The 27,721-nt window shown below is 41.1% G+C and overlaps 1 protein-coding gene across 1 annotated transcript in view; it reads left to right on the forward strand.

Annotated features, from left to right (window-relative positions):
- efna3a (ephrin-A3a) overlaps positions 1–8,133 on the forward strand; it is a 57,533-nt gene extending 49,400 nt beyond the window's left edge. The window contains exons 4-5 of the mRNA XM_010780650.1: positions 129–206; positions 5,832–8,133. Coding sequence (XP_010778952.1) covers positions 129–206; positions 5,832–5,950 — 197 coding nt within the window. The 3' untranslated portion in view covers positions 5,951–8,133. The remainder of the gene's footprint in view (positions 1–128; positions 207–5,831) is intronic.
- The last annotated feature ends 19,588 nt before the right edge of the window (positions 8,134–27,721 follow it).

A 27,721-nucleotide genomic window follows, 5' to 3' on the forward strand; every position in this document is an offset into this window, starting at 1 on the left:
CCTGAAATGCACATTTTACCCAGTCTTGTCATTTTAATGAGGTGTTCTTTTCTGCCTGTCTCTCTACATCGTTATTTCTCCCTCTTCTCTTCTCTCTGTGTGTGTGCTTGTATGTGCTGTCTGCTCAGTTTCCCAGGCAGATGACGACTCCAGTCAGACCTCTCCCGACTACACAGTCAGGCCAAACATCAAAATACACAACATTGGTGAGTGACTGAGCTGCAGAAAATGAACAGCAGCCAATTACCAGATGCTGGTCAATATTTGGCTGAGCCTGCAAAGCTCAATTTGTGCCTCAATCAATATGGAAAGGAACCAGTCATTTGTTAGGTTTTTTATATTCTATGTTTGGCAAAAGAAAATCCACAGACCACGGATGGTTGATGAGTAAACCCTTTATATGTATGCTCTATTCTAGAGACTGATTCAGTAAGACTACAGTATGAGCAGTGCACCTGGAGTGATTCAGCAGTAGTGACACACCATTCATTTCTCATACACATACTGTATACAACCCTCATTTACTCAACTACTGTACTTAATTAAAACATTTTGAAGTACTTTTAGTTTTTTCGATTCCTGCTATTTAATTGTCCTGCTACTAAAATTCAGGGGCAAATATTGTACTATTACTTTATTCAGATGAATAATAAAACATATAATATACATAAATAAGACTCCTCCTTAACAAGCTGCAACATTAAAGTGATGATTAATATTTATAATGCAATTTTTTTTTTATTAAATGGTCCATTGGACAGAATGAATAAGCTACTTTATGGACATTTTGATGCTTATAATATTTTCTTTTCTTTTTTTGTAAAGTTTTAAATGCAAGACTCTTTTAACAGGGTATTTCTACACTCTGATACTGTCTGAACACTATCCCTGGCCTCATGTTGCCTTACATAAGGTTATTTAAATGAGTTTCACACAGTGATATACACATTTGGGAAACACTGGGAAAGAGTATGAGTATTGGATCAATTTGAAACTCGACATAGCTGATACACCACGTTAAGATATCCTACAAGTCATACACTCACTATCACACTCCCACTCACTCACAGGTAAAACCTCCACAAGGTCAGTAGAGCTCTTGTAGGGAATGAAAGGTCCATGTTTACTTAAAGAGAAAACATGTCAGCGAGCGAGTCAATTGTGCAGCTGAGTGGTTACATAAACCCTGTATTTTTCTTTTTCACAAAAGCCTCTTGCCTGGAATCATTTAGTATGCTTGTTTCTGGGAGCTGTGGGCAGTCTGTGACGAGGGCTAAGAGAGTGTGACCTGCCTGAGATGGAAGCTGAGACCGGCAGAGGCGCAGCCTAGAGAGCTCTCCAGCCATCAGCACCGAGCAACTTCAGAAAGAGAGAGAGAGTGAGAGGGCAGGAAAAATAGAGGGAGACAGACAGGAAGGGAAGGAGGCTGAAAGAAGGGAGAGACACAGTGAGGCAGAGAGATAAAAGACAGGAAGAAGGCAGGAGAAAGTCTGACAGAAAGAGGGACAGATAAGCCAGAGAGACCGAAACGGGCTGAAAAAGAGATGAAACCAGAGTGGGGGCAGATAAAGATAAAGGGGGAGGGGGGGGGCAGAGGAAGAGAGACGAGCTCAGTGGTGGGCGAATTGCTCAGCAGTAACTCGGGCTCGAACTTACGTAGAATTTAATATAAAAAAACACACACTGGCAGGGAATCAGACAAAATCATAGCCTCCAGCATTGTGATGCATTTTGCTGAATACATTTGGAGGAATAACAAAATGGAGACACACAGATTTATGCACATACTAACACACATACTTAAAAACAACTGTGATGGCCCCGCTGACCGCTGGACTCCCACTCTCTAACTCACCCTCAGGACCAGACTCAGCATCAACACTTCCCTCCTTCTCTCCACATAGGCTTTGGACTTTCCGACATCCTCGTTACTTTAATATTAGCTCTGCTTCTACGTCACATTGTTCTTATTTAACAGGGTGTTTTCAGGATAAGTCCGGCCTCTTATGACTTCTTGTTTTCGTAATGTCTAAAGGTCATATTAGGACTGATAAGTTAGTTGCTGAAATGTTGAAACATAGGTCGGATATGGTAAGAAACATTAGCATTGAGAAAACATACTTTAAAGAGAAAGTCGAAGCCAACAATACAAATAGTACTCAAGCTGTCGGCTGTAATCATTGCAGTTCATCATTTGTGAAATGAGAAGCTGCCACCATTTGCAATCTGTGTGCAAGCGGTGCATGTGAAGCCCTTTTGGTAAATGGGACGCTGTTGGCTTGTTTACAACCTGCCTGATCATCTGACTGGCTCGTCTTTGTTGCGCCATTAGACAGTCTTCCAAAATCATTATTTTGATGATTCCACTATTTAACCCAAATGAGTAAAACAACATCCATGTTGTAATTAAGCAGAATTAATCATCCTTTAAGTGTGAATCAACTTCATTTATCTTCTTTTATGATTTACATTCTCTAAATCCCTTGACACACACATTTGCTCTATATAGCAGAAAGCAGATATTCATCATGCTTGAGCATCTGGAAACAAACGGCTGGTTGCCACAAATGTGCCACAAGAGTTCAACATCAGTCTTGCTGCTCAAATTAAGCATAACTTTATAGTTTCCGGCAGCAAAGCTTAGTATACTCTGTCCTATCTGCCATCTGTGACTTGCCCTTAAACAACTTCCTCCTATATTGAGTGCCTGCAGCAGTACATGGCTGATGGCTGCACTATAAATAAGGTGGTGGACCGGAAAATGCAACAGATCATTTTGAGACGCATCAATAGGCTCTGGCACATTTGATTAATCTGTTCTGAGTGGCTTGTTATGTGCAGATTCTTTCTGAAAATCATTCATGAGGTATAGCTGTGATGCACCGAGCAAACTGAGACCAGGGCTTCATGGACATGAAGAGTTTAAACACTGATTCAGAAACATGGTGGACTTCCTCTGGTGCAGATACCCCCTGTCAAGCTAGCCTCTTAACCTTTTTGCCTTATCAAAGCAAGCACAGATCATAGTAGATTTGTGTAGGTATATAGAGCCTATATAGAATATTGTCTTTTCATAAGAGATATCGTGAATGGGGGAAATAGTTATTTATTGTGATAAGGGCTTATTTTGTTTTGTTGTAATAATATTTATCAGTATTAAGTTATTCATCCATCACACCATTTACAACTGACATGAAGATCAGCAATTAAGTTGAGGTCATTTGGACCTTCTATGAGGTATTCGTATTAGATTAGTTTATTCTGTTGTAGTACTACAAGAAGCTGCATCTCTTTTATATAAGCTTGTTTCAATTGTTTTGATGCTCTTTTCCTTAGAGGTAGCTCCAGGTAGCAACAGTATGAAGAAAGATGTGCCGTAAGCCAGTTCATTGCCCTCCATACTATAACTCAGCCCCCCCCCCGACCTTTAGAGCTCTTCCCATACATGATGGGTCCATCGGCTCCTGTTGTTCACGCCTCACTGCGAGCCTACCATGGCTGTGGCGCGAAACTTTATCAGACCAGACAACTCAACAAAAGTCTGGAGCTGATGTTTCTTATCTCACTGTAAATGCCCCCGGCACTTTCCCGTGGACAGGAGAGCTCCTTCAGCAGCGTGCTCCACACTCAGGCGAGACTGCAACACATTGTAGGCTTGGAAATTGATTTCTGTATCCCACAATTGTACTATGATGTTAGGTGTCATACTGTGGACCTTTTGATAACTTGTTATGGCCCGAGGCGCCCGCCGCTCCCCACACTCACCTTCCATCAGCGGCATCTCCAAATAGCAAGGGTTTCAGAAAAGTGCAGCTTTGTGTTTGTCAAAGCTTCTAGCATCCACAAAACAATCTGTAACACCACACAAAATTAGCCACTATAGTGGATTGGAGCTGTGGCTGCATATTTTTGTTTGTGTAAAGATAAGGGAGAGCTCACTTCAGCAGACATGGCTGAAGACTCTTCCATTGGTCACTCAGTGAAATAAACTATACTCTGTGGAGTGGTGGTTCACTGAACATCCCAGGCGGTGTGCAAATTAAAACACTGGATCCAGCAGGCCGTTTAACATTTTATTTTATAATCAGGTGGTTTGGTGGCGGTTACAGCACGAGTGCTGAATATGGATGTTTTTATATCATGTAATGCATCCACAGGATTAACTGCTCACTTTCCTTCAACATATTCCTTCCTTAATCAAAAGGAAAAGCGCTTTGTTCTGCAGTCTCTGGATGGAAGGAAGGGAGTGACAGGCCTGAAGGGCGGAGTTTATAGACTTTGGTAGGGAGTGGTCTACATGTGATTGACACTAGTGACTCAGGTAGAGAGGAGGGTTTGGATTTTTAACACTCAGTGTATATTGACATTTTTGGAGCCTCATTTTTGTAGAGACGAACCGGACACACACTGCGAACTGAGGCCCCGCCCCGAGGTAGTGCTGGTTTATATTCTCCCTAACAGACTGTTTTCAGTTTGAGTTCATGCCGGTGCACTGTGGTGTGAATGTCAGTGTCATGTGCCATCGCCACTGACAGATGCCTCGTGTTCCTTAAGAACAAGGACGTGGGCAAGAGCCAGTCACAACCAGGACAAACCAGAGCGGTCGGATGGTTTCCTCTCTGACAGACGTGGCACCAACAGAATTCCGTACATTCATCAGACATCAGCTGTCATGTTTTGTTGTTGCTATCTCTTATCACATGCCTTGTTTTAACTTGCAGACATTTACTGTCTGCATCATATTTCGCAAACACCAGGGAAGGATTTAGCCTAACAGTGAAACAGCATTTTCAAAATGTGTTGCCAGCTTAGTTTGTTGTATCCTCGGTTGAAAGCCAGTTTGATTTGTAAGATGAAGACACGCCATCTGGAACTCTTACACACTGGGACATGATGTAAAGTACATTTAATGAGTTTTGGATAGACAAACGCAAGATTTGTCTTGGTTTTTAGAGACAATTTATCGAATAGATATCTCCTTTCTTGAGTCAAAACAAGTATTTGTCCTCTTTCCAGTGTCAATTTGATGTTTTAACCCAAATCATTTTCTAATAATACAACATATAATCAGTATGACAGCTCCTCTATTATCCCCACTTCACTTACACATGTTTATATCTCTTATTTGCATCAATGTGAGTTATTTCAAGAATAAATTGTAGCTTTTTTCTGCATTTAGTTTAATTACTTTATAGAAAGAAAAAATGTTTTCTCAGTGGAGCCAGTCCAGGCTTTTCTTATGGTTGTGTAAGCAACACAGCCCTGTCTGATTCCTTTTGTTTTATTTTTTTCTAGAGTCTAGATATAATGGGAAACATGATGTTCAGACAGAGCATAATGACTCAGTGCAATCCAACTTTTACTGAATATTAAAAGGTGTGTTCTCGCAGCTCTTTCTCCGTCTTTCCCCTCCAGCTAATGTTCTGTTGTGTCTAATCAATGGCAAGGCCATAGTAATTTGGTTTGATTGAAATCCCTCTAGGATAAAATCATCATTAGTGTGAAAAGAGGAATATATGAAAAAAACAGATCAGAAACAAAAGTGTTTTTTAAATTCTCCATCCCACAGGGGGGAAAGGCCCATATGTACTGTAGCAGTGCTGATGATAATTGGTGGTTTGTTAATTGCACCATGCCATTTGCTCTGCATATGTTAAAGCACAATTTGCATGCATCACACATTGCCTTTAGATTGATGAATTAATAATGTAGTAATGGTTTGTTTCCTTCTGTCTGACACACAAACACACACACACACACCATCCATTTACATTTACACTTTCACACTGACGTTCTTCTCACTTGTTCACTTTCTGTGACTTTCTCTCCAGATGAATTTAACCCTGAAGTTCCCAAACTGGAGAAAAGCGTCAGTGGCAGCAGCCCATCACGTGACCGCCTTATTCTCACCGTGGCGATGCTGCTCCTGTCTGCTGTCCTGTTGTCCTAGCGACGTGTCACCGTGAGTGACACTTGATGCATAGCTGGGACCGCCTTGTCCGAAGGGCTTTGTATCCACCCAGTTGTGAACGTTGGCAGAAACACAGAGGAGGACAAAGTAGAGGAGCAACAGAACCACAAACAAAAGGACGAAGGAAAAATTCTTGAGTAAACTTCACTAGACTTTAAAAAAAAAAAAAAGGAGAGGCCTTTTTGCTGTCATATGTACATCAGTGTAGTTTGACCCTCCATGTGTCGTTGAACATCATCGTCATATGAATACCACAGCATTTTTTCATGTAGGTGTGTTTGCTACAACATGGAGACCACAACCAATATTCAGCCAGCAGGCAAGTGAGTAAGAGGAATACTAATTAGTTGGATGTAGACAACACACTCTTTTGGTAGCATGGATATTTAAAAAAATCACCTGTGGAATCGTAAGCAGCTCTGTCTTCAGCTTTTTTGTGACTGTAGGCTTTGAAGAATTTAGCAAACTTGGACTTTGCAGTGGAAGTTTAGGCCTTGGACCATGGACAAAGTGTACTGATGGATGAAAATCAACTAAGATGCAGTAAAAAAGCAAGCTGGACTTTGGATGTGTACTAATATCTATTCAGGATATGAATGTTCAGTCGTTGAGAACTGCTGCCATTATCCTGGAAATAGAAGAATGTTGTTGAGCTGGTATGAGGGAGCTGCTGGTTATAAATGCTCAAAATATCTCTTTAGAAAAGGGGAAGACTTTGTGAGGACGGGCCTTTCAAGAATCCATTTTCACCAGACATCAGAAATACCCCTGGCTTTGTGATAGGTACAGATGCAAAGCCTGCGTTTGTTAGGAGATAGCGAGTGCCCTCTTACAACAAGTCCTTTGTCTGCATTTCCTGCCTTCACACTGTAACAACCCTAGAAAAATACAGACCCTGGACTAGTAATTTGACGGCATTTAAATGTGGTAGATGTGTGTTTTGTTCCAAGGCATTGACCTTCAGGCGTAGTTTTCCCCGGATGTCAACCCTTTCTCCTCGCAGCAATCAGCATGACTCATTCAGAATAACACTAATTTACAATTCTTAAAAACCTCTCTCCGCAGCGAGTTCCCTTTTAATCCCAGACAACCCCATCTATTTCCTTTCCACTTCACATGTTCCCAGCCAATCAGTGCTGATGGTCATTACAGCAGTCACAGTCACCATGGAAACGACCCCATACAGTTGCCAGAGTGCGACAGGTGCCTGAGGAGAAACGGTGCTTTGAATCTCAAAGTAACGCTGCCGCCATTTTGTTAGGAAAAAAAAGAAGAAAACACGTGTGAATGTGCAAATAAAGTTCACTTTTTTATATTGTTATACAGGACAACGTAGGCTGGCATTAATCAGATTACAATGTTGTGCTTTTTTTAATTTATTTACTTTTCAAATGTATTTATTTTAACATTAAAGTATATTATTTATCTACCTAATTTATTAATGTGCATTTGAAGGCCTTTGCTTGATTAGCTACTGTGCCATTTTTGTATTCTTCTTTTTAAACAGTGACATTTTTACTGCAGCATTTTGCTTGTGTAGATAACTAGGCAGATGTTATTATGCCTGGCAAAAAGAGAGAGTTATTGGTTATGACTAATCAGTTGGGATATACACTCAGTGACCCTGCTCTCATGTAACAGGTACTGCTAAACAGATTATGTTGAAGCGCATGTCATAAACCAACTAATGCAAAGACGCAGTTGACGGAAGGGCAGCGCTCCTCCAGTGCTGCACTTGCGAAAACGAAGGAGTCTGCATTGTAATGTATATTTATAATACATGCCGGTAATGGAATGTACGTGTGCGGGTGCACAAGCGTGTATGAGTGTGTGCGTGTATCTGTGTGTGTGTGTGCGAGCAAGAGAAAAAAACATGTGTGCACATTTGTGTGCGTATGTATGTAGAATGTGTTTGTCTGCGCTTTTTCGAGTATGTTGCATTTAGGAATTTCGTACCCGTCAAGGAGTCGTTTGTAGGATCTGAATATGCAAGTGAGTTGCGAGAGAATGTGCTCTTCTGTAATGTTAGTTTACGTTACGGGGTTTGGGAATCGGGCGAAAAGCATTTACTGGTGTTGAAGACAACCACAAGAAATGTGTTTACCTTTGACAATAATGAGTAAAAAAAAACTGTAAATTGATCCAAGAATGTTTAAAACAATGCCGATTAAAATCTTTTTGCAGATTTACTTCTGTGTGTTTATTTATCAGTGTGTAACAAACTCTCTGTACTGTGCATAGAAAAGACATGCAGCCTTCTCCTTCACCCTGTGCCCTTACTTTATCTCAACAGTGACTCCTTCACCTTCACTCACTCTGCACTCACTTCTGTTTGTTTTTCTGAAGCACCATACTTGAAAGCGAGGCTCTCCCTCTTTCTCTCACACTCCACTTTTAGATATGTTGGTTGCGAGTTGATAGCGCTCCTTGCTACACATACTCTTGGTGTAAAACTATCACCCTTTCTCACATAGCCCATCCTTACGGCACCTCGCTTCAGTTTCCCAAACACTTCTTCTGCCATAAAACATAATGACAGCGTGGGGGGGGGAGTCACGACTCCACATCTACCACTCGATCCATCTCTCTCTGTTAAAAAAAGAAAAAAGAACACCTGCAAGCCATTCACGTCTCCCCAAATCTTTCTCCACACATCGCTCTCTTTCCCTTTGCCCGTCGGCTTCTTTCTAATCTTTGTACGCGGAACAGAAAGAATCTGACAACGAGGACGGACACACGTCTTAAATGCACTAATGTCCATGTCTAAAGGGACGGATAGGGCAGATTAGATGTTGTCTTTGATGTTGCACATCAGGCCAGATATCACATTAGAGAGAAAGAAGTAGAGCAGACTCTGCTGTCGGCTGTCAAACCCCTCACTTCCAGACCTGGGTCAAAGAGTGTTTGCATGTGTGTGCAAAGGCAGAGCATGCGCCAAGAAACATTCCAAGTTAATTTAATATACTTTGTGAGTGACAATATACTCAACAAAATGTGAGCCGTACTTAAACAAGCAGGTAAATTAAGCGATCCCGTCTATGTGTTTCACAGCTTTTTGACTTTGATTCGGTCTGACATTTTGAGCTTTTAGCCTGATAATTGTTGAATATCACAGTATGTGTTGGCTTACAATCCTTTGCCTACTTATAGGTTTGGACTTGCACATTAACGTTTCAGTGTTTTGACACTGAGAGAACAGGAGAAGGGTTTTAGCTTCTGCTCGAGGGCCTAAATTGACAACTTAAACCATAATTTTGCAAGAAATCAGCCGGCTTCGTTTCCTGCAGTGAGGCTTTCTCTGGATAGTTATGTAAGGGAGTTAACACCGTCATATTTACACCTTAAATTCCTGTCTGAAATGTTCATGGTTTGCGTTTGCCTAAATTCAACCTTAATTGATCTGAGGATGTGGATTAAAAATTGCCGGCTCTTTCCTAAGCAGCTGACACAGATTCTCATTTTTCCACAGAGAAACAGATATCCAGCATCGCTCGGTCCAGACTAACTGTGGAAGACATTCCATTTAGAAAAAGGAGGTGAGCTGTTCCACGTTAGAAGACTTATCGTTTTCTGAATCATTTACTGTGAGATAAGCCATCTGTAGCACGAGCAGGCCTTTGCCGTCGAGAATAATTCCCCTGACAAGCTGCACCGTCTGGCCCAAACAATGAAACAGATGCCTCCTCCTCAGAGATCTTGTTATTGCTCAGGACATCAATGAGACAATCACCGAGACGGTGCCTTCATGTGCTGTTTGGAAACTCCGCTTTCAGGGTTTGAGGTCGTACATTTTTTTTTTATGTTTAGGCAAGATGCCTCTGGCTAGTAAATAATGCAAATGACATAATTACGTTGTTTAAGTTCTATTTTTGGAAACATGCAGCACAGTAAAGAATGTTTGCCAGATGCTTTCGTCCAAAGAAACACATTCCACATTAGTACACACACATCATGAATCAATCAATAATAAAAGAAGGAAGCGGGAATTGTACACCAACTATTAAAATGTATGATCTGAGAGTCCACCAGTGCATCACGTAAGCATAAATATGACTTTAACCAAAATGTTTACATATACTGACAATACACATCAAACAGAGTTCACATTGTACGTCTATCTTTATGCCCAGCTTGTATTTGTGATATTTTCTTTTTTTCAAAATGCCTTTCAATCCAAAAAAGCTTCCATGCCTCTTCCTGTAATGTTAATGCCATTAAGTGCTTGTATTCCTTTGCAAATAATAGCATAATTAGTAGGGCACACTTTTATTTCCTTCACTCTTTTGCATTTAATGGCCCCTACCAAATGTGGGAAGCCTTTTTTTGTATCTCTGTGGATTCCTGTTTTTGAGAGACTTTGAAGTGGCATATATACTGTGTACAGCCAGGCATGTTTGTGTAACAGGATGTAAGGTTTCAGTTTCAGGTGCTTTCTTGTGTCAGATGTACTTGCAGGTTTTCCAGCTACGATTTATGATGACATGGAAAACATCTCCTCCAGGTATGTTGTTGTTCGAAAGCAGATATTATGAGAATGTTCTGCACAGTGTAACCGCCTAATCTACTTTTGACCCATAGGTGTCGCCAAAGCTTTCTTTCATTCTACACCTCTACTGGGAAACCTGCAGTGAGATGCAAACGGAACATCTGAAAAACATTATGCAACAGATTCACTGTAAATATGTTTGCCTATAGGATAGAACATTAATTCAGACCAACAATGATGAGTTGGTTTTGTATTGCATGGCCTGTGGTCCCTGGGTAGATTTTGCTATCTTTATTCCTCTAAACAGGCCTCCACGTATTATTAATCTGCTGAACTTCAGTGGGACTAAAATAATAATATCTCACAAAACTCATTCAGGGAGTTCATCGTTGTAGCCCCTGTTTGATTTATGTTTAAAAGTGCCAGTGAGGCAGCTCAGGGAAATCTAGTGAGATTAATAAGTGCGAACACTTTAAAAAAAATCAAAGGCAACTATGGTAAAATATAGAACATTATATTTTATGTAACTATAAAGGCCTACAGGATGAGCTTATTTTAACCTTCAGGATTATTTGTACATAGGGGAGTTGTCAGGGATTAAGACTGTTTTACATTCCATGTAAAATATTGATTATTTTACATTTAAACCTACATTTATCTTAGTTTTGTATTAGTCTGAGCATTCTGGGAACAGCTTTGTTGCTCTGTCAATAAGGCACAGACAGAATGCTCTTTTTAAAAGTCGACTTGTATTTCTGTCAGTATGCAACACAGCACTGTGTCTACTTTTTAAGACACACTATATCTCTTATCTCTCTTTTACATAAGAAAATGGTTAGTTTAGTTTACAAGAAGACTGGCTTGTTTCCAAAAGTCATCCAGCAGCACCTCTTAAACTCAAATAGACTTTTGATCTCACTCGTTGAATTCTTTAACATGTAAAAACAACAAGTTGCAGTTTTACAGAGGGGGGGGGACGACGACTATAGAGAGTCACTCCAGTCTGCACACAGTACGCAATATATATATTTTGTTTGTTGGGGCCCCATGGCATTGACCGGTTCACGCAGTCTAAAAAGTAACCAAGCAACCTAAATTAATTTGTAATTTGTCTGTCCAATGAACTTGCTCCCTCTCATGTCATGTGATACCTTGCGTGACGCGCGAACCGTTTAATCAACCTGAACTGTACTGTAGTTAGCAGCAGTAAATTCGGCAGCATTATAAAAAATGTAATAGCTTGCATTTATAATGTACAGCAAACCAAAGCAAAAGAGCGGCGCTCAAAAGAGAAAGGACAAGAGAGAACAAAAAGATGTAACAGCTAAACTGACGAAATTAGACAGTTTTTTGTATGTCATACATACACTATGGTCAGGGGCGCCGTAAGGGTGTGAAAAGTTAGGACGATTCTAAGGGCCCGTGACTGACGGGGGCCCCAAAATGTTTAGAACATTAAGAAAAAAATGTTTAAGTGACCTTTCATCAATCCTCAATAATTAACATTAAAATAACGTTATATTGATAAAGTACTCACTAAACTTACGATTAATCTAACTTATTTTCTTCTAAAAGTTAATTATCCAAAGCCTCTGTACACCCCCTTCTATTTACATGTAATGGTTTGGTCCTGCCTCCAAACGCGGTGCGGCACCGGCACTTGTAGAGAGTGAAAACATGTGAGGAGGGATGCTAGCCTAGTACTTAGCCTACACTTGTGTTGTACGATGTCTCAACGACTCAAAAAGTCAGGCTCTAAGAAAAGAAGAGAAAGGAGAGAAAGACAAGAGAGAGAGACTAAAGGGCGACAGTATGTCATCCAGTTTTTCACAAGAAAAGGTATGGTCCATGAGTGGTGGAAATTATTCTGTTAGCTAATGTTTTGTTTTTACTAAGCTGACATTAAGTAGACTACTGTTAATATCTTTACAGAAAATTCAGAGGTTTTTCATTTCACTGCTCTTTTAGCTTACATTTAAAGGTAGGGTAGGTAATTCACTTCAGAAACACTTTTTGTTATATTCCATGGAATGCTCTTAACATCCCGATAGCAATGAATATATTAAATGCTTTGACAATAAATACATACAAACATTTCATCTGTGGNATGGCAATATAACTGCCGTTTTCCAACTCATTGGTAAGACTCCGTTTCTCCAGATTTGATTAAATAGTCTCAGGACTGATTTGAATGTTTCCTCTGGTAGCTGCCGGAACATGGCATAGCATAGCTGGTCTTGTCCTGGTGCTGAGTATCCTGTACCTTGCAAAGCTATGCCTGTCAGCCTTCCATCTGTGCACAAACTTATATCGTGCCCTCATTGGTTATGTGCGCGTTTGTGTGTGTTGGAGGAGGGGCTCTGTAAGGAAGTCTGAAGGAAGGGGCATATTTTTTTCGGTTGTGTACTTTCAAATTCTAGCGCACTCGAGCTGTTTTTTCCATTCTTACCTCCTTACCTTTAATAAATGCAGGCACATTTTTAGCGCCTATTCATACTAAATCAGTTGTCCCTCCCCCTGGTGCCAGGACCAACAGATCCATCTCTAAGCTCAGCAGCCCTGTCCCCCCATATTGCTGAACCTGAACCAGCTTTTCTCCCAACTGAAGGAGGTGAGGCTGCTCACCTCCTTCAGTTGGGAGAAAAGCTGGTTCAGGTTCAGCAATATGGGGGGACAGGGCTGCTGAGCTTAGAGATGGATCTGTTGGTCCTGGCACCAGGNAAGTTGTCTCAGCAAGTTTTCTCGGCAAAAAATTTTCCCCCGCGGGCCCCAAATGGATCCAAAATAGACGCTTATTAGTGGCGTCCATTACTAACTGACATAACCAGTCTGGATTACAGTTATTAGCGTAACATTTGTACTGTTTTCAACGCGGTATAAGTACAGTCACTTACATAAAACGTTACATCGGAGGTCTTTAGGTTGACGCAAAAGCGCAAACCGAGTAAAAGTAGGCTTTTTGTGCAGAACAGATGGACAGGACATGGTGAACAATACTGAAGAGAGAGAGCGATAAGGCAATTCTGGGTGGCGGTAGAGTGAGGAGCACGACTTTGGACCACAAGTGAGAGACACGGATTTGCCTAACAACCTGGAGCGGGGGGGGGCGGGGGGACACTCGGGTCACACGAGACTAACCAGTTCGCTGCAGGTTGACGAGCGCTCCTCGACGACACTCTCGTCCTGTCCCCAAAGGCACAGCCTTCTATCTATGTCAGTCTCATCCCCAACCCAGAAGTGTCTTATGAAAACCCCTTGTTTAGTTCGAAAAATTTTCGATGCACCTAACCGTCCGTCACTCACGCCTGGTTGCTAACTTGCTATTGTTCTTGCCGGAGAGTGGTTCATGGCTGAGCCAATGGCGAGCAAGTATAGGTTTCTCTCGGCAGTTTTCTTAGCCGAGCAAGCGCTGGCTTGTAGTGATCAAGGTAATGCATAGTAAATTTCACCGATAACTGGGACCTACATATTATTCCTGGATAACTGCGGCGAATAAGGAACGGAGCCATAAGATCCGGCTCCCTTCAAAGAGCCATAAATCCCATCACTAAATGGAACGTAGTCCCGGATGTCGTCATGAAGGATTTTCAGAATAAAAGCTTGGCATTGAGAACTTCCGTTTTTTCCCAGAATAAAATAGCATTTGATTTAAACTGACGGTATGTTTAAGCTGCATTATGCCATCAAAACATTGATTTTAATTTCTTACAGGTCTCAATAGCGCCATAGAGTCCCCTATCGGTTGGGGCCCTTGGGGGAACTGTTGGACCACCGCCGGGCACAGCCAAATCCAGCCTCTCCTCCTGGCTGGCTGGAGAAGAAGGTTGCACAGCCACGGCCACAGATACAGCTTCACTTGTGGAGCTAGATGGCAATGATGGTGGTGAGGCAGGTGAGCTATCGTTAGCCTCCGGCTCCGGCTGCCGCTGCACGTCAACATTGCTAACGTTAGCGCTCGATTTCGAGGACGATGTATGACCATAGTCAGGGGCGCCGCCAGGGATTTTGGGCCCCATGAAAATATATCACATTGGGCCCCACCACCAGGCACAGGCCACTTTGTTTATAAATTACCTCGAGGGCCGTACCAAATGGTCTAGCGGTCCGTATACGGCCCGGGGGCCGGAAGTTCCCCACCCCTGCTTCAATATAATAACATTAGTATTAATATCATAACCAAAATGTCGGTGATTAACATGTAGTTTACCTAATACAGCCTCACTCAACGCTTCAAACTGTCCATCATCCAAATAGACTAAAAGCAGTTTTTTGTTTTATATAGATCATTGGCTATGTGGGAAAATACTGTGTTTGAAATGTATAATTAAAATAAGATGTTAGCTTTTTGTTTTGATATATATATATAGTCTCCCTTCAAATATGTTAAGTTTCATGTAATTCAACACAATGCTGCTCACCTCCTTCAGTTGGGAGAAAAGCTGGTTCAGGTTCAGCAATATGGGGGGACAGGGCTGCTGAGCTTAGAGATGGATCTGTTGGTCCTGGCACCAGGGGGAGGGACAACTGATTTAGTATGAATAGGCGCTAAAAATGTGCCTGTTTTTATTAAAGGTAAGGAGGTAAGAATGGAAAAACCAGCTCGAGTGTGCTAGAATTTGAAAGTACACAACCGAAAAAATATGCTCCTTCCTTCAGACTTCCTTACAGAGCCCCTCCTCCAACACACACAAACGCGCACATAACCAATGAGGGCACGATATAAGTTTGTGCACAGATGGAAGGCTGACTAGGCATAGCTTTGCAAGGTACAGGATACTCAGCACCAGGACAAGACCAGCTATGCTATGCCATGTTCCGGCAGCTACCAGAGGAAACATTCAAATCAGTCCTGAGACTATTTAATCAAATCTGGAGAAACGGAGTCTTACCAATGAGTTGGAAAACGGCAGTTATATTGCCATTTAATAAGCCAGGGAAGGACCCTGCTAATCCCAATAATTACAGACCCATAGCATTAACATCACACTTATGTAAATGGATGGAGAAGATGATAGTGCATAGACTATCACACGTCTTAGAACAGAGAGGGTTAATAAGTCATTTTCAGAGTGGTTTTCGTAAAGGAAGATCCACAATAGATGCTTTGATTAGAGTAAGCAATGAGGATGGAAAAGACAGTTGAAAATGGACAAGGTTATGGCATAGTATATTTTGATATTGAGAAGGCTTATGATTCTATTGTGGAGGGAATGGGTTGCTCATCAAATTGAGTAGAATGGTGTGTTGGAGGGAGAATGTATAACGGATCATGGCTTTTTATCAGACAGAACATTCAGAGTTAAAGTAGGGGCAGAGGTTTCAAAAGAGTGCAGTATAGGAAAAATGGTATTCCTCAAGGGAGTTCAATCAGTCCGATATTATATAGAATGTTATTGAGAAATGCCAATTTTTAGTAATTGTGGATGGAGTGCATAACAATCTGGCACTATATGCAAGATGACGGCTACATCGATGGATATACGGGGAAGAAAATGTTCATACTTTTGTGTTTGAAATAATATGATAGAATAGCCTATCAAAGAAAAGTGAAGAAGTGGGTTCCATACAGTCCACTGGGGTTCAAGCTGTCAGCATAGCCAACTCGTTGCAGTTTATGAAGTCTTTCACGAATATGCCACACGACCAAGCGATGGGAGACGGAGATAGCTTACAATATATATGGAAGAGCAGCCATGATGTGAGGTCAATGAATTGATTAAATATCTGGAGGCTAATGGTTGGATAGTAAATGTACATGGAAAACTCATATTAAACATTTGGAAACAAAATCCAAAAAAGTGTTGAACCTAATTTTAAGAGAGCAGTGGCCTGGATTGTGATTGGGGGGCAAGACAACACGGGCATTAATCGACCATCATAGTCGGCGGCAAATTATGAGGACAACCACTGGACTTCATGGGTGTTTTAAACACTATGCAGCAGCAGCACAAACGTCATTATACTAAAAATTGATAGGTTACAATATAAAGCGTTACGGTTGTGGTATAGGTGCAACTTAAGTCAACCCCTACTAATCAATATTAGTTGAAGCAGGGTGAGACTCCATTGGAGCTAAGAAGAGAGAAAATTGCTCTTGCTTATTTGGGTCAGGTTAAAAGGAAGTGGGGAAGGAAATAACCAACAAAGTACCTACAGAGTGCCTGGGAAATCTGCGCGAACTCATCCTCTAAGTTTCACGGGGCCCCGTGCGGTCTTGGCACGGACAAATAAAGAACAAAATAAGACCACTACCGGCATGCCCATGACGTTAGAGTTTCACCATCACAACCTCCACTTCGGTAGCTGTACCCCACTTCGCCTCTCTTCCCCATATGTTTACATATATAGATTGTGTTCTTCAGTTATTGTAGAATATAGAAAAGATTGCGTGGACATATATAATGACCAGTCAGGACCTCAAACACACGTTGTACCTCAGGAATTCAATTATCTACATAATTACCTCTAATATTATATACAGTTGTGTTCTATAAAACAAAGAATGAGTGTTGTCGGAATGGTTATATACTTTATCCCAGAATTTAAAGTGTCAATATATCAAAACAAGCTGCATCAGACTCAACTTTCAGTGATTAACCAGCATGAAGTGCCTGGCAGTCAGTAATAGGCATTTACAGTGGGTGGAAGAGGTCAGTGTCGCCAGGTATGGTGATATGCACAGGACTTGCACTTATCCAGTTACAAAGCATACTAGTTCACAACAACCGTGTCATGCCAGAAAAGACAGTATCTCACGTAAAATCAGATCACAGCACTGTTAAGACTTCTACAGAAGTGGGCACTGATCTGCAGTTCATGCTGGGGTGTGCGCTGGCGCTGATGATGAGTGTGAAGGAGACGACGTGTGCCTGATAGATAGCAAAGAAGGTGACGACATAAAGGAAGACTCACATTACCAGTTCAGAGCTTGTGAAAGGAGAATTGAAAAGCCAGTAGTTAAGAAGAAGACCACCGCAGACGGCGCACGATCTCGGCAGACACCGCAGAGGTGCGGAAAAGAGCCGAAAGGCGATAAGTATATACATCATTAGTGCAAAAGGACATTACAAAGTTGAAGTGCGACTTTATAAAGAAAAGAAACAAATGGGGAGGATGAGTAATGATAGCTAGGCTCAGACTGAAATTACACTGCTTAAGATGTACGCGTGTATGCGATGGGAAAGAGTGACAGTGCCAANATATGACAGTAACAAAAAAAAGTTGTTAAAAATAACAAGAATAGAGTTTGAAAGGGGAGTGATTTGTAAAATATCCCAAAAGAAAAATCTGTCATTGTCAGATGGTATATTACGCTGTTTTTTTTCTGCTTCGAATAGTTCTCTCTTTTTTCACCATAGCTGTGTTTGCATCACTGGGAGGAGCAAACAGCCAGCAAGCGGGAAGGACGGAATGCTTATGGGCTCTCTTCTGCTCGGCCGCGACTGTGAGAGGAGGCTGCTGCCTTTCTCTCCTCACCATCTTCTGCTTGTAACATTACAGCGCCTTTTATTAATTAAAGTACCCATTTGAACCTTCTCAGAGACTCCATTCGTCTCCCTTTTTAAAGCTTCTCTCCTGGACGCGAGAATAACGAACTGCAGATAACAGACCCCCGACGCCAAGATCAAAAGCTATATTATAGCAACCGGTCCATGTAGGGCCTAGGCCCTAGGCCTACCGTCCCATTCCCCAGAGACAAACATCAAGGAAATCCTCTTCTTAGGTCGCTGTGCCGTTGTAAGGCTGTGGTGGTTTGAGGCCAGGGCAGGCTGTTGTTGATAGCCTACATGTGGCGCTCCTGAGTGGTTGTGTATGTCCGTCATAGGCGGCGCTAGTAGGTGCTGAAGCTCCCCCTAGGGTAGCCATAGCACCCCCCAAGCACCCTCAATAAATGTATGTCTTTTTTTATTTTTACGTGTGAAATTCATAATTTGAAAAATGATTGATTCGAAAATAATATGCCACAGTACAGAACAAGTACTTCTGGGTTTCTGTGTTTCATTCAAGCTTGGCTCTGTGTGTTCGTGGCAGGCGAGCATTTAGTGTGATTAAGCGAGAGAGAGAGAGACCGCACCGGTGCCAGGGACCGTGTTGTTAGCATCTGTTTAGCTAGCCGCACTAACAATTAACAATTATTTCAAGGCACACCTTATGCTAACAACACGGTCCCTGGCACCGGTGCGGTCTCTCTCTCTCTCGCTNTCTCACAACGGACAAATCAGAGAAAAGCGTTTTCTATTCAATGTCGGAAAAATTTGTTTTCAGGTCACCAGAATTCAAGTTTGGGTTAAACAAAACTACTTGGTTTGGTTTTGTAAAAAAGATCAAGGTTTGGGTTAAAATAAACCAAAGTAAATCAGGTGACATACTCCATGAAATATACATTTTTTGTTTCACACAGGACATATATTTGTTTTAGATTTGTAGGAGAATGCACAACAATTACTTAGCGCAAGATGTAATTTCATCCGTTTAATAGGGATATGTCAATTAAATATCACATTTAGGACTGATGTCCACAGAAGAGACTAGTAGCCTACAGATGACCCCCCCTCCCCCACATACACCCTGACTGAACAGACCTATTGATCAACATAACCCCAATCCTTTATCTAATCAAGTTACATTTCCTGCTGACACAGATGTTGGAGCGCATCCGTTGTAGGTCAGTGGGACATCAGTTAGGGAGTTGGTTTGACGGGAGCGCTGTTTTCTTTGATTTTATTGGTTAATTGTCTAACGTGAAGCCTCCTACACTGTGGCTGAGATTGGAGGGGTAGCATCATGTGAAACATATGGGCCACTTTTACATGCAGTGTTTAAAGTAAGTCGTTGTTCATTTCATTCTTTCCCCCTCAGTGTTTACTGAAGCGCTCAGATATAAAGGCAGAGTTTGATCAGGCACAGGTGCGGCTGGTTAAAGGCTGGACCTCTGCTGGCCTCAAACCAACAGTCATGCTGCGTTCATGTGATGTTGGGTTTCCTGTAAATACAAGTTGCCAACTAGGATTTTTTTTAAAGACATGCAAGCTTTGCAAACACTACAGATGTTTCTTGTTGAACTTTTCAGAAAATGTTTTACCTACTGTAAAAACAACTGTATTTACCAAAGGCGGTTACTTTTTGATTATATGGCTTATTACTGTAATAAACCCAGCTTTTTATTCATTAAAAACACCTTCAAGTTCTAGCAACAACATGTCACTGTTCTTTCACTTCATTTGAGTGCTTCACCAGTCTGTGTTAACATCTCATCTGTCATTATGGCCATTAACACTTTGCATTCTCCGGGTTTAATATGTTGCTCACACAAGTCTTACAGTATGTGCTGCGAATAGGAATTTGGCTTCATCCTCAAAGATTATTTATGCTCCTCAATAAGAAACAGTTTCCTGTTGAAGCCAATGCATAGCCGTCAATGAAACATGATGAAAACACTGACAACTTATAAACACAGACAGTTTGCAAAATCAAGAATGTTTTCATGAGATTGGTTTCCGTATTTCTGTTTCTTTTCAAATGTATATGTTTAAGTCGCACAACATGTCGGTCTTGGTTTGCATCAAAGGCTGCACAAACTGGGAAAAAATAAAACTGAAAGACATTTGCGAAATGTGTTTGTCAATATGACATTTTGGGAAAACATTTCCTGAGTGAAGTGAGTCAGGATACCTTGTGACATCTGAAGCAGTCAGTTGAAGTAAGTGGATTTGACTCATGCTCACACAAGATACATAATAAAGTTGTGAAGTTCGGCACGCTTTACCTTTTAATAAATTGCCACTTCACGTCAGTGATTCGTCATCAGACTGAGGAGTCTAGTCGAAGTGGAAATGTTTGAAATTGGTGTTGACAAAACCAATGTGTCATAACTCCTCCAGGAAATAGTCATGCAACATGATCTTGTGAATTGAATTCACATTTGTGCATTTGAAGAACATATTGCTTGTACTGGAGAACGAAGAGAACTCAGGTTTTTTTATACCATGGCAGCCGCATAGCGCTAGATATGCCCATCTTAATGTGACTAGTATTCCTTTTCGTAACTACTATCGTATTGGAATATAGGTGCACTTGACTCTCCATAGCTTACTCACTTTGATTATCCACTGATTTTATTAGTGGCGCCGTCATGACGCTATCATTTTATTAATTTAATATCGGGTGGATTGCCATGAAATTCGGAACATTTATTCAAAGCGATTTTAAGGTGAATCCTAATTACTTTGGTATCCCCAGACTTCGAGCCAAGCTAGCAGCACGACTCCATGGATAGCATTCTTGGTCTTTTGATGGTCCACAACATTGGTCTAGCTAAACCATTGGACATTACATTTTGTTCAAACATTCATGGCATGAGTTAGCCCATCGACCTTTGTGACCATATGACTTTTTTTTTAACTTGTTCAATCCTGGTTTATGACAAGTTCACTGCAAAACATCTCAGTTATAATTCTATGTTTCATGCTAATAGGAAACATTTTAAGATGCAAAAGCGCTAAATTAAGATGGTGAACAAGATGAACTTAAAGGCCTACCTGCTAAACATGAACATGTTAGCTTTGTCATTGTGAGCATGTTAGCATGCTACATTTAGCATTTAGCTTAAAGTGCTGAAGATCGTTAGTTTTACCTGCAGAGCTGGCTTGTTTACCTTTAAATCCAAATAAACTAAGGGAGTATTCCTTTCTTTAATGCTGGCCTTTAATTAGAAAAACTAAATTAATCATGTATACACTTAAACACATTCGGAAACGTACATTAAGACTACTGAGAAGATTTCTCATTGTTTGTTAGTGAGATGCTCAGAATGAATATGAGCAGATGATTTAACCAACAAATAAAAAGTGAGAAATCGAAGATCCTTTATCTTACAGTGCCTTTCATTTAGCTGACACTTTCACCCGCTATTGCTGCAAGTTCAACCTCCTAGTAATAAAACATTTAATCTCACTACCAGATTTCCGTTTTGGGATGTGTTCACAAACCAGACCAGATTACTCTATTTGCAGCTTTCTGTGAATTTGAGATGGTATTATCTATTTCCTTTGATGCTTATGTGTGTAAGTCTGCGACATCCTGACCTGCAGCATGTCACAAATACTCTCTCCTAACAGATTTTTTGGAAACAAGCATTAGCTATTCCTGGACGTAAGTTCTGACCAGATGCCCAAAGTGTGGGCACATCTTCAAACTGTCTATGGCTGTTTGTGTGAGTAGGTCCCCAGCTGTTGAGTGCTGTGCAGATGTAGCAAACCAGAAATGAGGGATTACAGCTAAATCTGGAGGGAAAGAGGAAGAGGAGGAGGATGGGAGTGATTAGGAGACAAAGTGGCGACTGGAGGGAAGATGCAACTGTCTGAAATAAAGGTTAGGTGAAATGCGGCTTGATGATAAAAACGAAGGGAGGCCACAGGCATGAGATGTAGGGACAATTCAAGAAGTTGTGAGAAAGCAAAAAGAAAACAGCAAGGAAGGAATATTAGGAAGACTGTCTTAAAAGGTGGGGTAGGTAAGTTTGAGAAACCGGCTCGAGATACACTTGTTGTTATATTCCATGGAATGCTCTTAACATCCCGATAGCAATGAATATCTTAAGTGCTTTGACAGAAAATCCATAAAAAATGTCATCTGTGGGAGCCGTAGCGCTGTAAAAAGCACGACCAATCATTTAGCCGGCTCGGCTGTTAAAATAAAAACTATCACATTCTGAGTTGTATAAGGATGTATTGCAGAGCCCATTTTTTTTTATTTGATTACAAATTAATTGATTCTTTTTACTTTTGCTATGATGCAGGCTGGAAGAAGCTGCAGCTGAATCATCTTAAATTACACACACATTTATATACTCACACATTGGAGGCGTTGGGATGTGTTTGCTAAAGGACAGTGCAAATGTGTTTTCTATAATTCATAAGGAGCTTTAAAATCTTAAATGGAAAAACAGATAGTTTAAAAAAGGTTCCAGACTTCACTGATATGTTTGTATGTAATAATATTGAAGACATAAAGGGATTTAATCGTTGTACTCTCTCTATCTCTTCTAGCCTAGGTTACAGTCCAATCCTGCACTCTTTAATATTCAAATCACTAGGACACACACACACACACACACACACACACACACACACACACACACACACACACACACACACACACACACACACACACACACACACACACACACACACACAGCTAGTATTAGAGGGTGCTGCAGAAGGCGAATGTGGTCTGTTAGATATTCTGCGATAAGTTTCCTCCACTTGTCAACACATTATTCAACTGATCTGGAGAGGATTGGCAAGAGCCCAAATTAATGTGCGCAAAAGCAAAGCCCTCTAGGAAGCTTAACGCCGTTCTAATTAAGATGCACATTCACATTTTCCTGCCTCTTAACAACATGTGCAAGAAAGTCTGCCTCACAAACCCTAAATTGGTGTGCTGTCATTGTAGATTTTCATTTAATTAAGGTCCACTATGACTATTCAAGAAATGCAATGTTTTGCCTATTTCAGGGAAGCTAAGTTGTTGTTGCTCTCAGCTGTCACATTTCGTTTTTTATATGACTCTTGTTCCTCTGAGGGCCAATTATCAACTCGAAAAGGACTGTTGATACAGCCCTGCCGATTGTTCTCACCCTGGGTGTTGCATGTGTCAGATTAATTGCTGTGAAATACAACAAAATGCACCCTGACTTATTCAACATCTTACCTGCATTGAAAGCTTGCTTATGTCACCAGTGGACTGTCCCCTATCCTGCAAGGTATAATTGTGGAAGGGGCTAGCATCATATTCCCCAGGGGTCTAGGAGATGCCATGTTGGATCCCAAAACATCTTGTCACCTCATCTCAGATCAAACCTCCACCTGGGTGTGCTTCCATCTGCAGAGGAGGAACGTTGACTCACAGTGACCTGAAGCTAGAGAAGAGTGTAAAGTCAAATCCAAAATTCAAGATTTAAAAGGTTCCATTAGGATACTTTCAGATCAGCGGACACAGATCTGAGATACCACTTTAGATTATTAAGGTTCGTTCAATGCAGGAATAGATTGGGGTTTTAAGACAAATTCCTTTTTGCTTGCTTGCTGAACAATACAAGAGAAGATTGATACAACTCTTGCATGTCTGTATGCTAATTATGAAGCTACTGCCCATTGCAGTGGCGTAACAAGGTTGTGATTGGTCTGGTGCAAATATTGTTTTGGGCCCCATCGCCCCAAACATAAGAGCACACTGATGCGCTTACACGCACGGACATCAGTTGCGGCGCCAGAGATTTTCTTTTGGGGGTGCTGTGGGGTAACTTGACGCTTCACAGAGGGTGCTCAAACATTTAGGGTTTTCCCTTGGCATATAGGTGTAAGCATAGGTAAAGTGCTATTTTTACAAGTGGGGGATGGACCTAATATCCTCTAGGGCAGCGGTCCCCAACCTTTTTTGCGCCACGGACCGGCTTAATGTCAGACAAATTTTCACGGACCGGCCTTGTGGCGGATAAATACAACAAAATAAAATGACAAGACCATGGTATTTTGTAAATATAATAATAAAAAGCCTGAATCCACTGTGTACTTGTATGTAACTTTATTAGCAGCGTCCTCCTGACATTTTTTTTTTTTTTNGTTTGGAAATGCATGTGTGTATAATAGGAAGATGAATCCACGAGTATATCCATCCAGGACTTATGATCCAGGACCACAGCCACGACTCAAGATCCAGGACTCGCAATCCATGACACAGGACCGCAGGATCATCCATGACTCCGGATCCCGGCGTATATAGACACCAAAAAGAAAGAAATTTGGGGAAGCACGTTAACCATAGTCAAGCTTTCAACATCTAACATTACATAACATGTTTGTTAGCTGTTTTCATATATAATGTTAGCAAAGTGATATTTTAATCAACTCACCCTAAGACATGAAGTCTACACCATATTATTCCATTGGTATAGCTTTAAATATCTTGACTTGTAGAGACTCTATGGTAACAGTGTATGAGAACAGCCTGCATTGTGAATTGAAACAAATCTTAAAACTGAACAGCAACTAAAAGTGTTGGTCCTCTTTGGCACAATAAAGGCTCCGAGCACTGATCAAACAGCTCATCAGTAAAAGCAGCAGGACGGCTGTGATGAGATAAGGTCGCAGCATGTTTGAGTGTCACATCGATATTAATAACCACTAAAATTGGTTGTAATCCAAATCCCTCCCATGGAGCATTGATAAAGCTGTCAGATGTGTTAACGTCTGATCTGCTTTTACTTTATTTCCCCTTGTGCATTTCCAGTTGTCACTGCTTTCTCTAATCGTATAAATGTGCACGTGTAAAGGAGAGGCAGTAGTTTAAGGTTGTGGATGAATAGAAAATTCCCACATTGAATAATGTTCTTGCATCCTTTATTTTGTCCAACTCAAAAAAGTAATTAGACACAGGGTTTCCTCATTTTACTTTTCATTCAAAGAGGCTTCATTTTTATTCGCTAACATGAACATGTCGAAGCTGACACAATAATTGAGACACCTTTACATCTAGACAAATTGGATCATGGATGAGATGATTAACAGGCTGTATCTGACACAAAATTAAGGCAACACTTCCCATGAACGCCTTCGTTTGCCGTCACAAAGGATGTTGCCACTTGCGTTTTTCGTTCCATGTCACTTCCCGGAATTAGAACACGTTTTTCCACCACCACTTTCACTAGTCCCAACGGCAGCAGATGTGTGATGCTCGGAAATCATTAGCAACTTTTATCTGGAAAAACTGTTGTCGTAAGAGTAATTCTGAAAATGTATTGATGTTTGCCAGAACCAGTCCCTGACAGTGATTCTCTAATGGATCCAACTTTATCCATTACATTTCTGTGGGATTTAAATAAAACAGACTGCTAGCAGAGAGCATGGTACTTCCTTTTTAATTTCCCCTTAAATGACCCAGAACAAACCGCACTACCACTGACATGTAGGTCCCAGACTGGGCATTCGAAACTGACAGACGCTGATGACGTCCAGGCACAGCCTCATACCTCTAATGCTGCCTGACACCCTATTCAATTATTTCATTTTTCAATTCAACGGAAACCTAGATAAAGAAATACGGTCATTAAAATACCTTTTAAGCCATTATCTACCAGCCTTTACGAAGTCTGTAGATTTGACCTCTACCCATAAATGCATTGGGCTAAGCTCTGAGGTCATCCAGATGCATTATGAAATCCCTTTGATTCACTGAGTTGATCAAATGGATGGAAAAAGTTGCACACACATCTGCAGCATCTTTGTTGAAATCTATAAATGGATATTGAAAGACTAAATGAAGTGGATGCAGTGAGCAAAACAATTATGACGTGCATATGTGTGTGTCAGTGGGGTTGCGTTGCAGCGAGTGGAAACGGCATGTGGATACGTGCTCAAGGCAGTACTTATTCAACAGAATGGAAACAAGTCAGGACATGGTTACATGGTTCACCTGTCCTGCCAGAGCTGTTACACAATCCCTGCTCAGTTAAACATCCCAGCGAAGTAGAACAAAATAGAACAGTTTTTCTTCTGATATTCATACATGATAAGCCCCAAAACCTGTACAAAATACATTCATAGTCATTTTCATTCATATTATACGATTTCTCCTTTGTTACGCTTAACCTAATGGTAAATGTATTCTTTGTTTTTCTAAGGTTAATTCGTCACATATTACCACAGAGGAAGCAGGTGATGCCTTCAAGGGCGGGAGTGTCTAGTAGTGCCTTAATGTGACCTACATTTGAACTGCTCACTGAGGTGGTTTTCACAATTTTAGTCAGTGGAAGTTTTCTGATAGCTCCAAGTAGTGACTTACACTAGTGTCAGAGCCAATGGAAGTTTTTTAAATCCTTTTCTTGTTATTATCCAGTTTGTTTTTGGAAATTCCCCTTCAGCTACAATTTTCTCTTGAATACCTGGGAAAACTGAACTTGACTTCCCATGTCAAATGGGACCCGCAATTCATTCTTAAGACAGCAGGACTACAGATTTAGCTTCGAAATAACATTCACAACAAGTTCAATGTATTTCAAAAAGGCATGTGGGCGGGATAACACTTGCTGTCATTGTTGCTTTAACCCAGATGCCGTGGTTTCACTGTCTTTAGAGCTTGGTCATACCAACATTTATAACAAGTTACCAATCCCTCCCTTGTTTCCAGTTATGATGCTAAGCTAGGTTAACCAGCTACCTGGTTGACAGTGTTAATGATCTTCTCATTTATATCAGTGAGAAAGCTAAATGTATATATTTTTCCTATAATGTTAAACTACTCCTTTAAGTTTTAGTTGACACGTGATTGTTCACGCCAGTTGACAAACTGCAAAACATCTCTTTAATTATAATGTTATAGTGAACTAAAGTAGGTGCAGTATTATCTTTGTCTCTTGATGTGCAACTGTAGTCACAACATCAACAACTTCCAGCACCGCATGAGTGCACCTGAATCGGTTTTGCCGTTCCACTTTCAGATGTTTCTTGGCACTTACGCCACACTACACACTCCTCTACCCTCCTGCTCCAGACAACAGGATGTACTGTGGTGAAATCCCAAACCCATTTATAGCAGATCACCTGCAATAAGGTCTATATCAGAGCTTCACAGTCAAACCACACCACTGGCCAATATGGACACACTAATGCGATTTTTCATTGAAACAGAGGAATTTGCCCATAGCAACCAGATTATTTAGAGCGCCTAACTGTGCTGAGCCCCTCACATCTCCTCAGATGAACATAGCTTACTGTCCATTCACTAATGTCTCCTTGAAGCCCATTGGTGGATATCCAAATGAGGGCACATCACCCCAGATAGTATCCATATGTACCAGCCGACAAGAGGTCCAGAGGAGGCTGCAAACAGCCCATCCAGCTGTTGTGCCATTTGTGTGGTAAACACAGCAAGGATTAGCCCCTGCTCTTAAGCTGGGAGATAATGATTCAAAATGGCCCGTGGTCAAAGGTCGATTGCATGTGTCTGTCCTGCGGGCGGCAAAATATGCTCCCTGTATCCTGTCTGCGTTTCAGAAATACTAAGACCTCTGACTCGGGTCGGCGCCTGAACATCCGCTGCTACACCACCAGGCTCAGACGGACATTTTTGAAAGCAGAAACGTGATAAATAAATATTTCAGAATCTGATATCTTTTATTCAGCAGGGACATTTACAATGATTCAGCAGAGAAGGATAGTGCTGATAAAAGGCACACATAAGAGAAGTGGAATACTAGAGTGACAGAC

This window comes from Notothenia coriiceps, unplaced genomic scaffold (assembly GCF_000735185.1).
Source record: "Notothenia coriiceps isolate Sejong01 unplaced genomic scaffold, NC01 NC01_scaffold00022117, whole genome shotgun sequence".
NCBI lineage: Eukaryota > Metazoa > Chordata > Actinopteri > Perciformes > Nototheniidae > Notothenia > Notothenia coriiceps.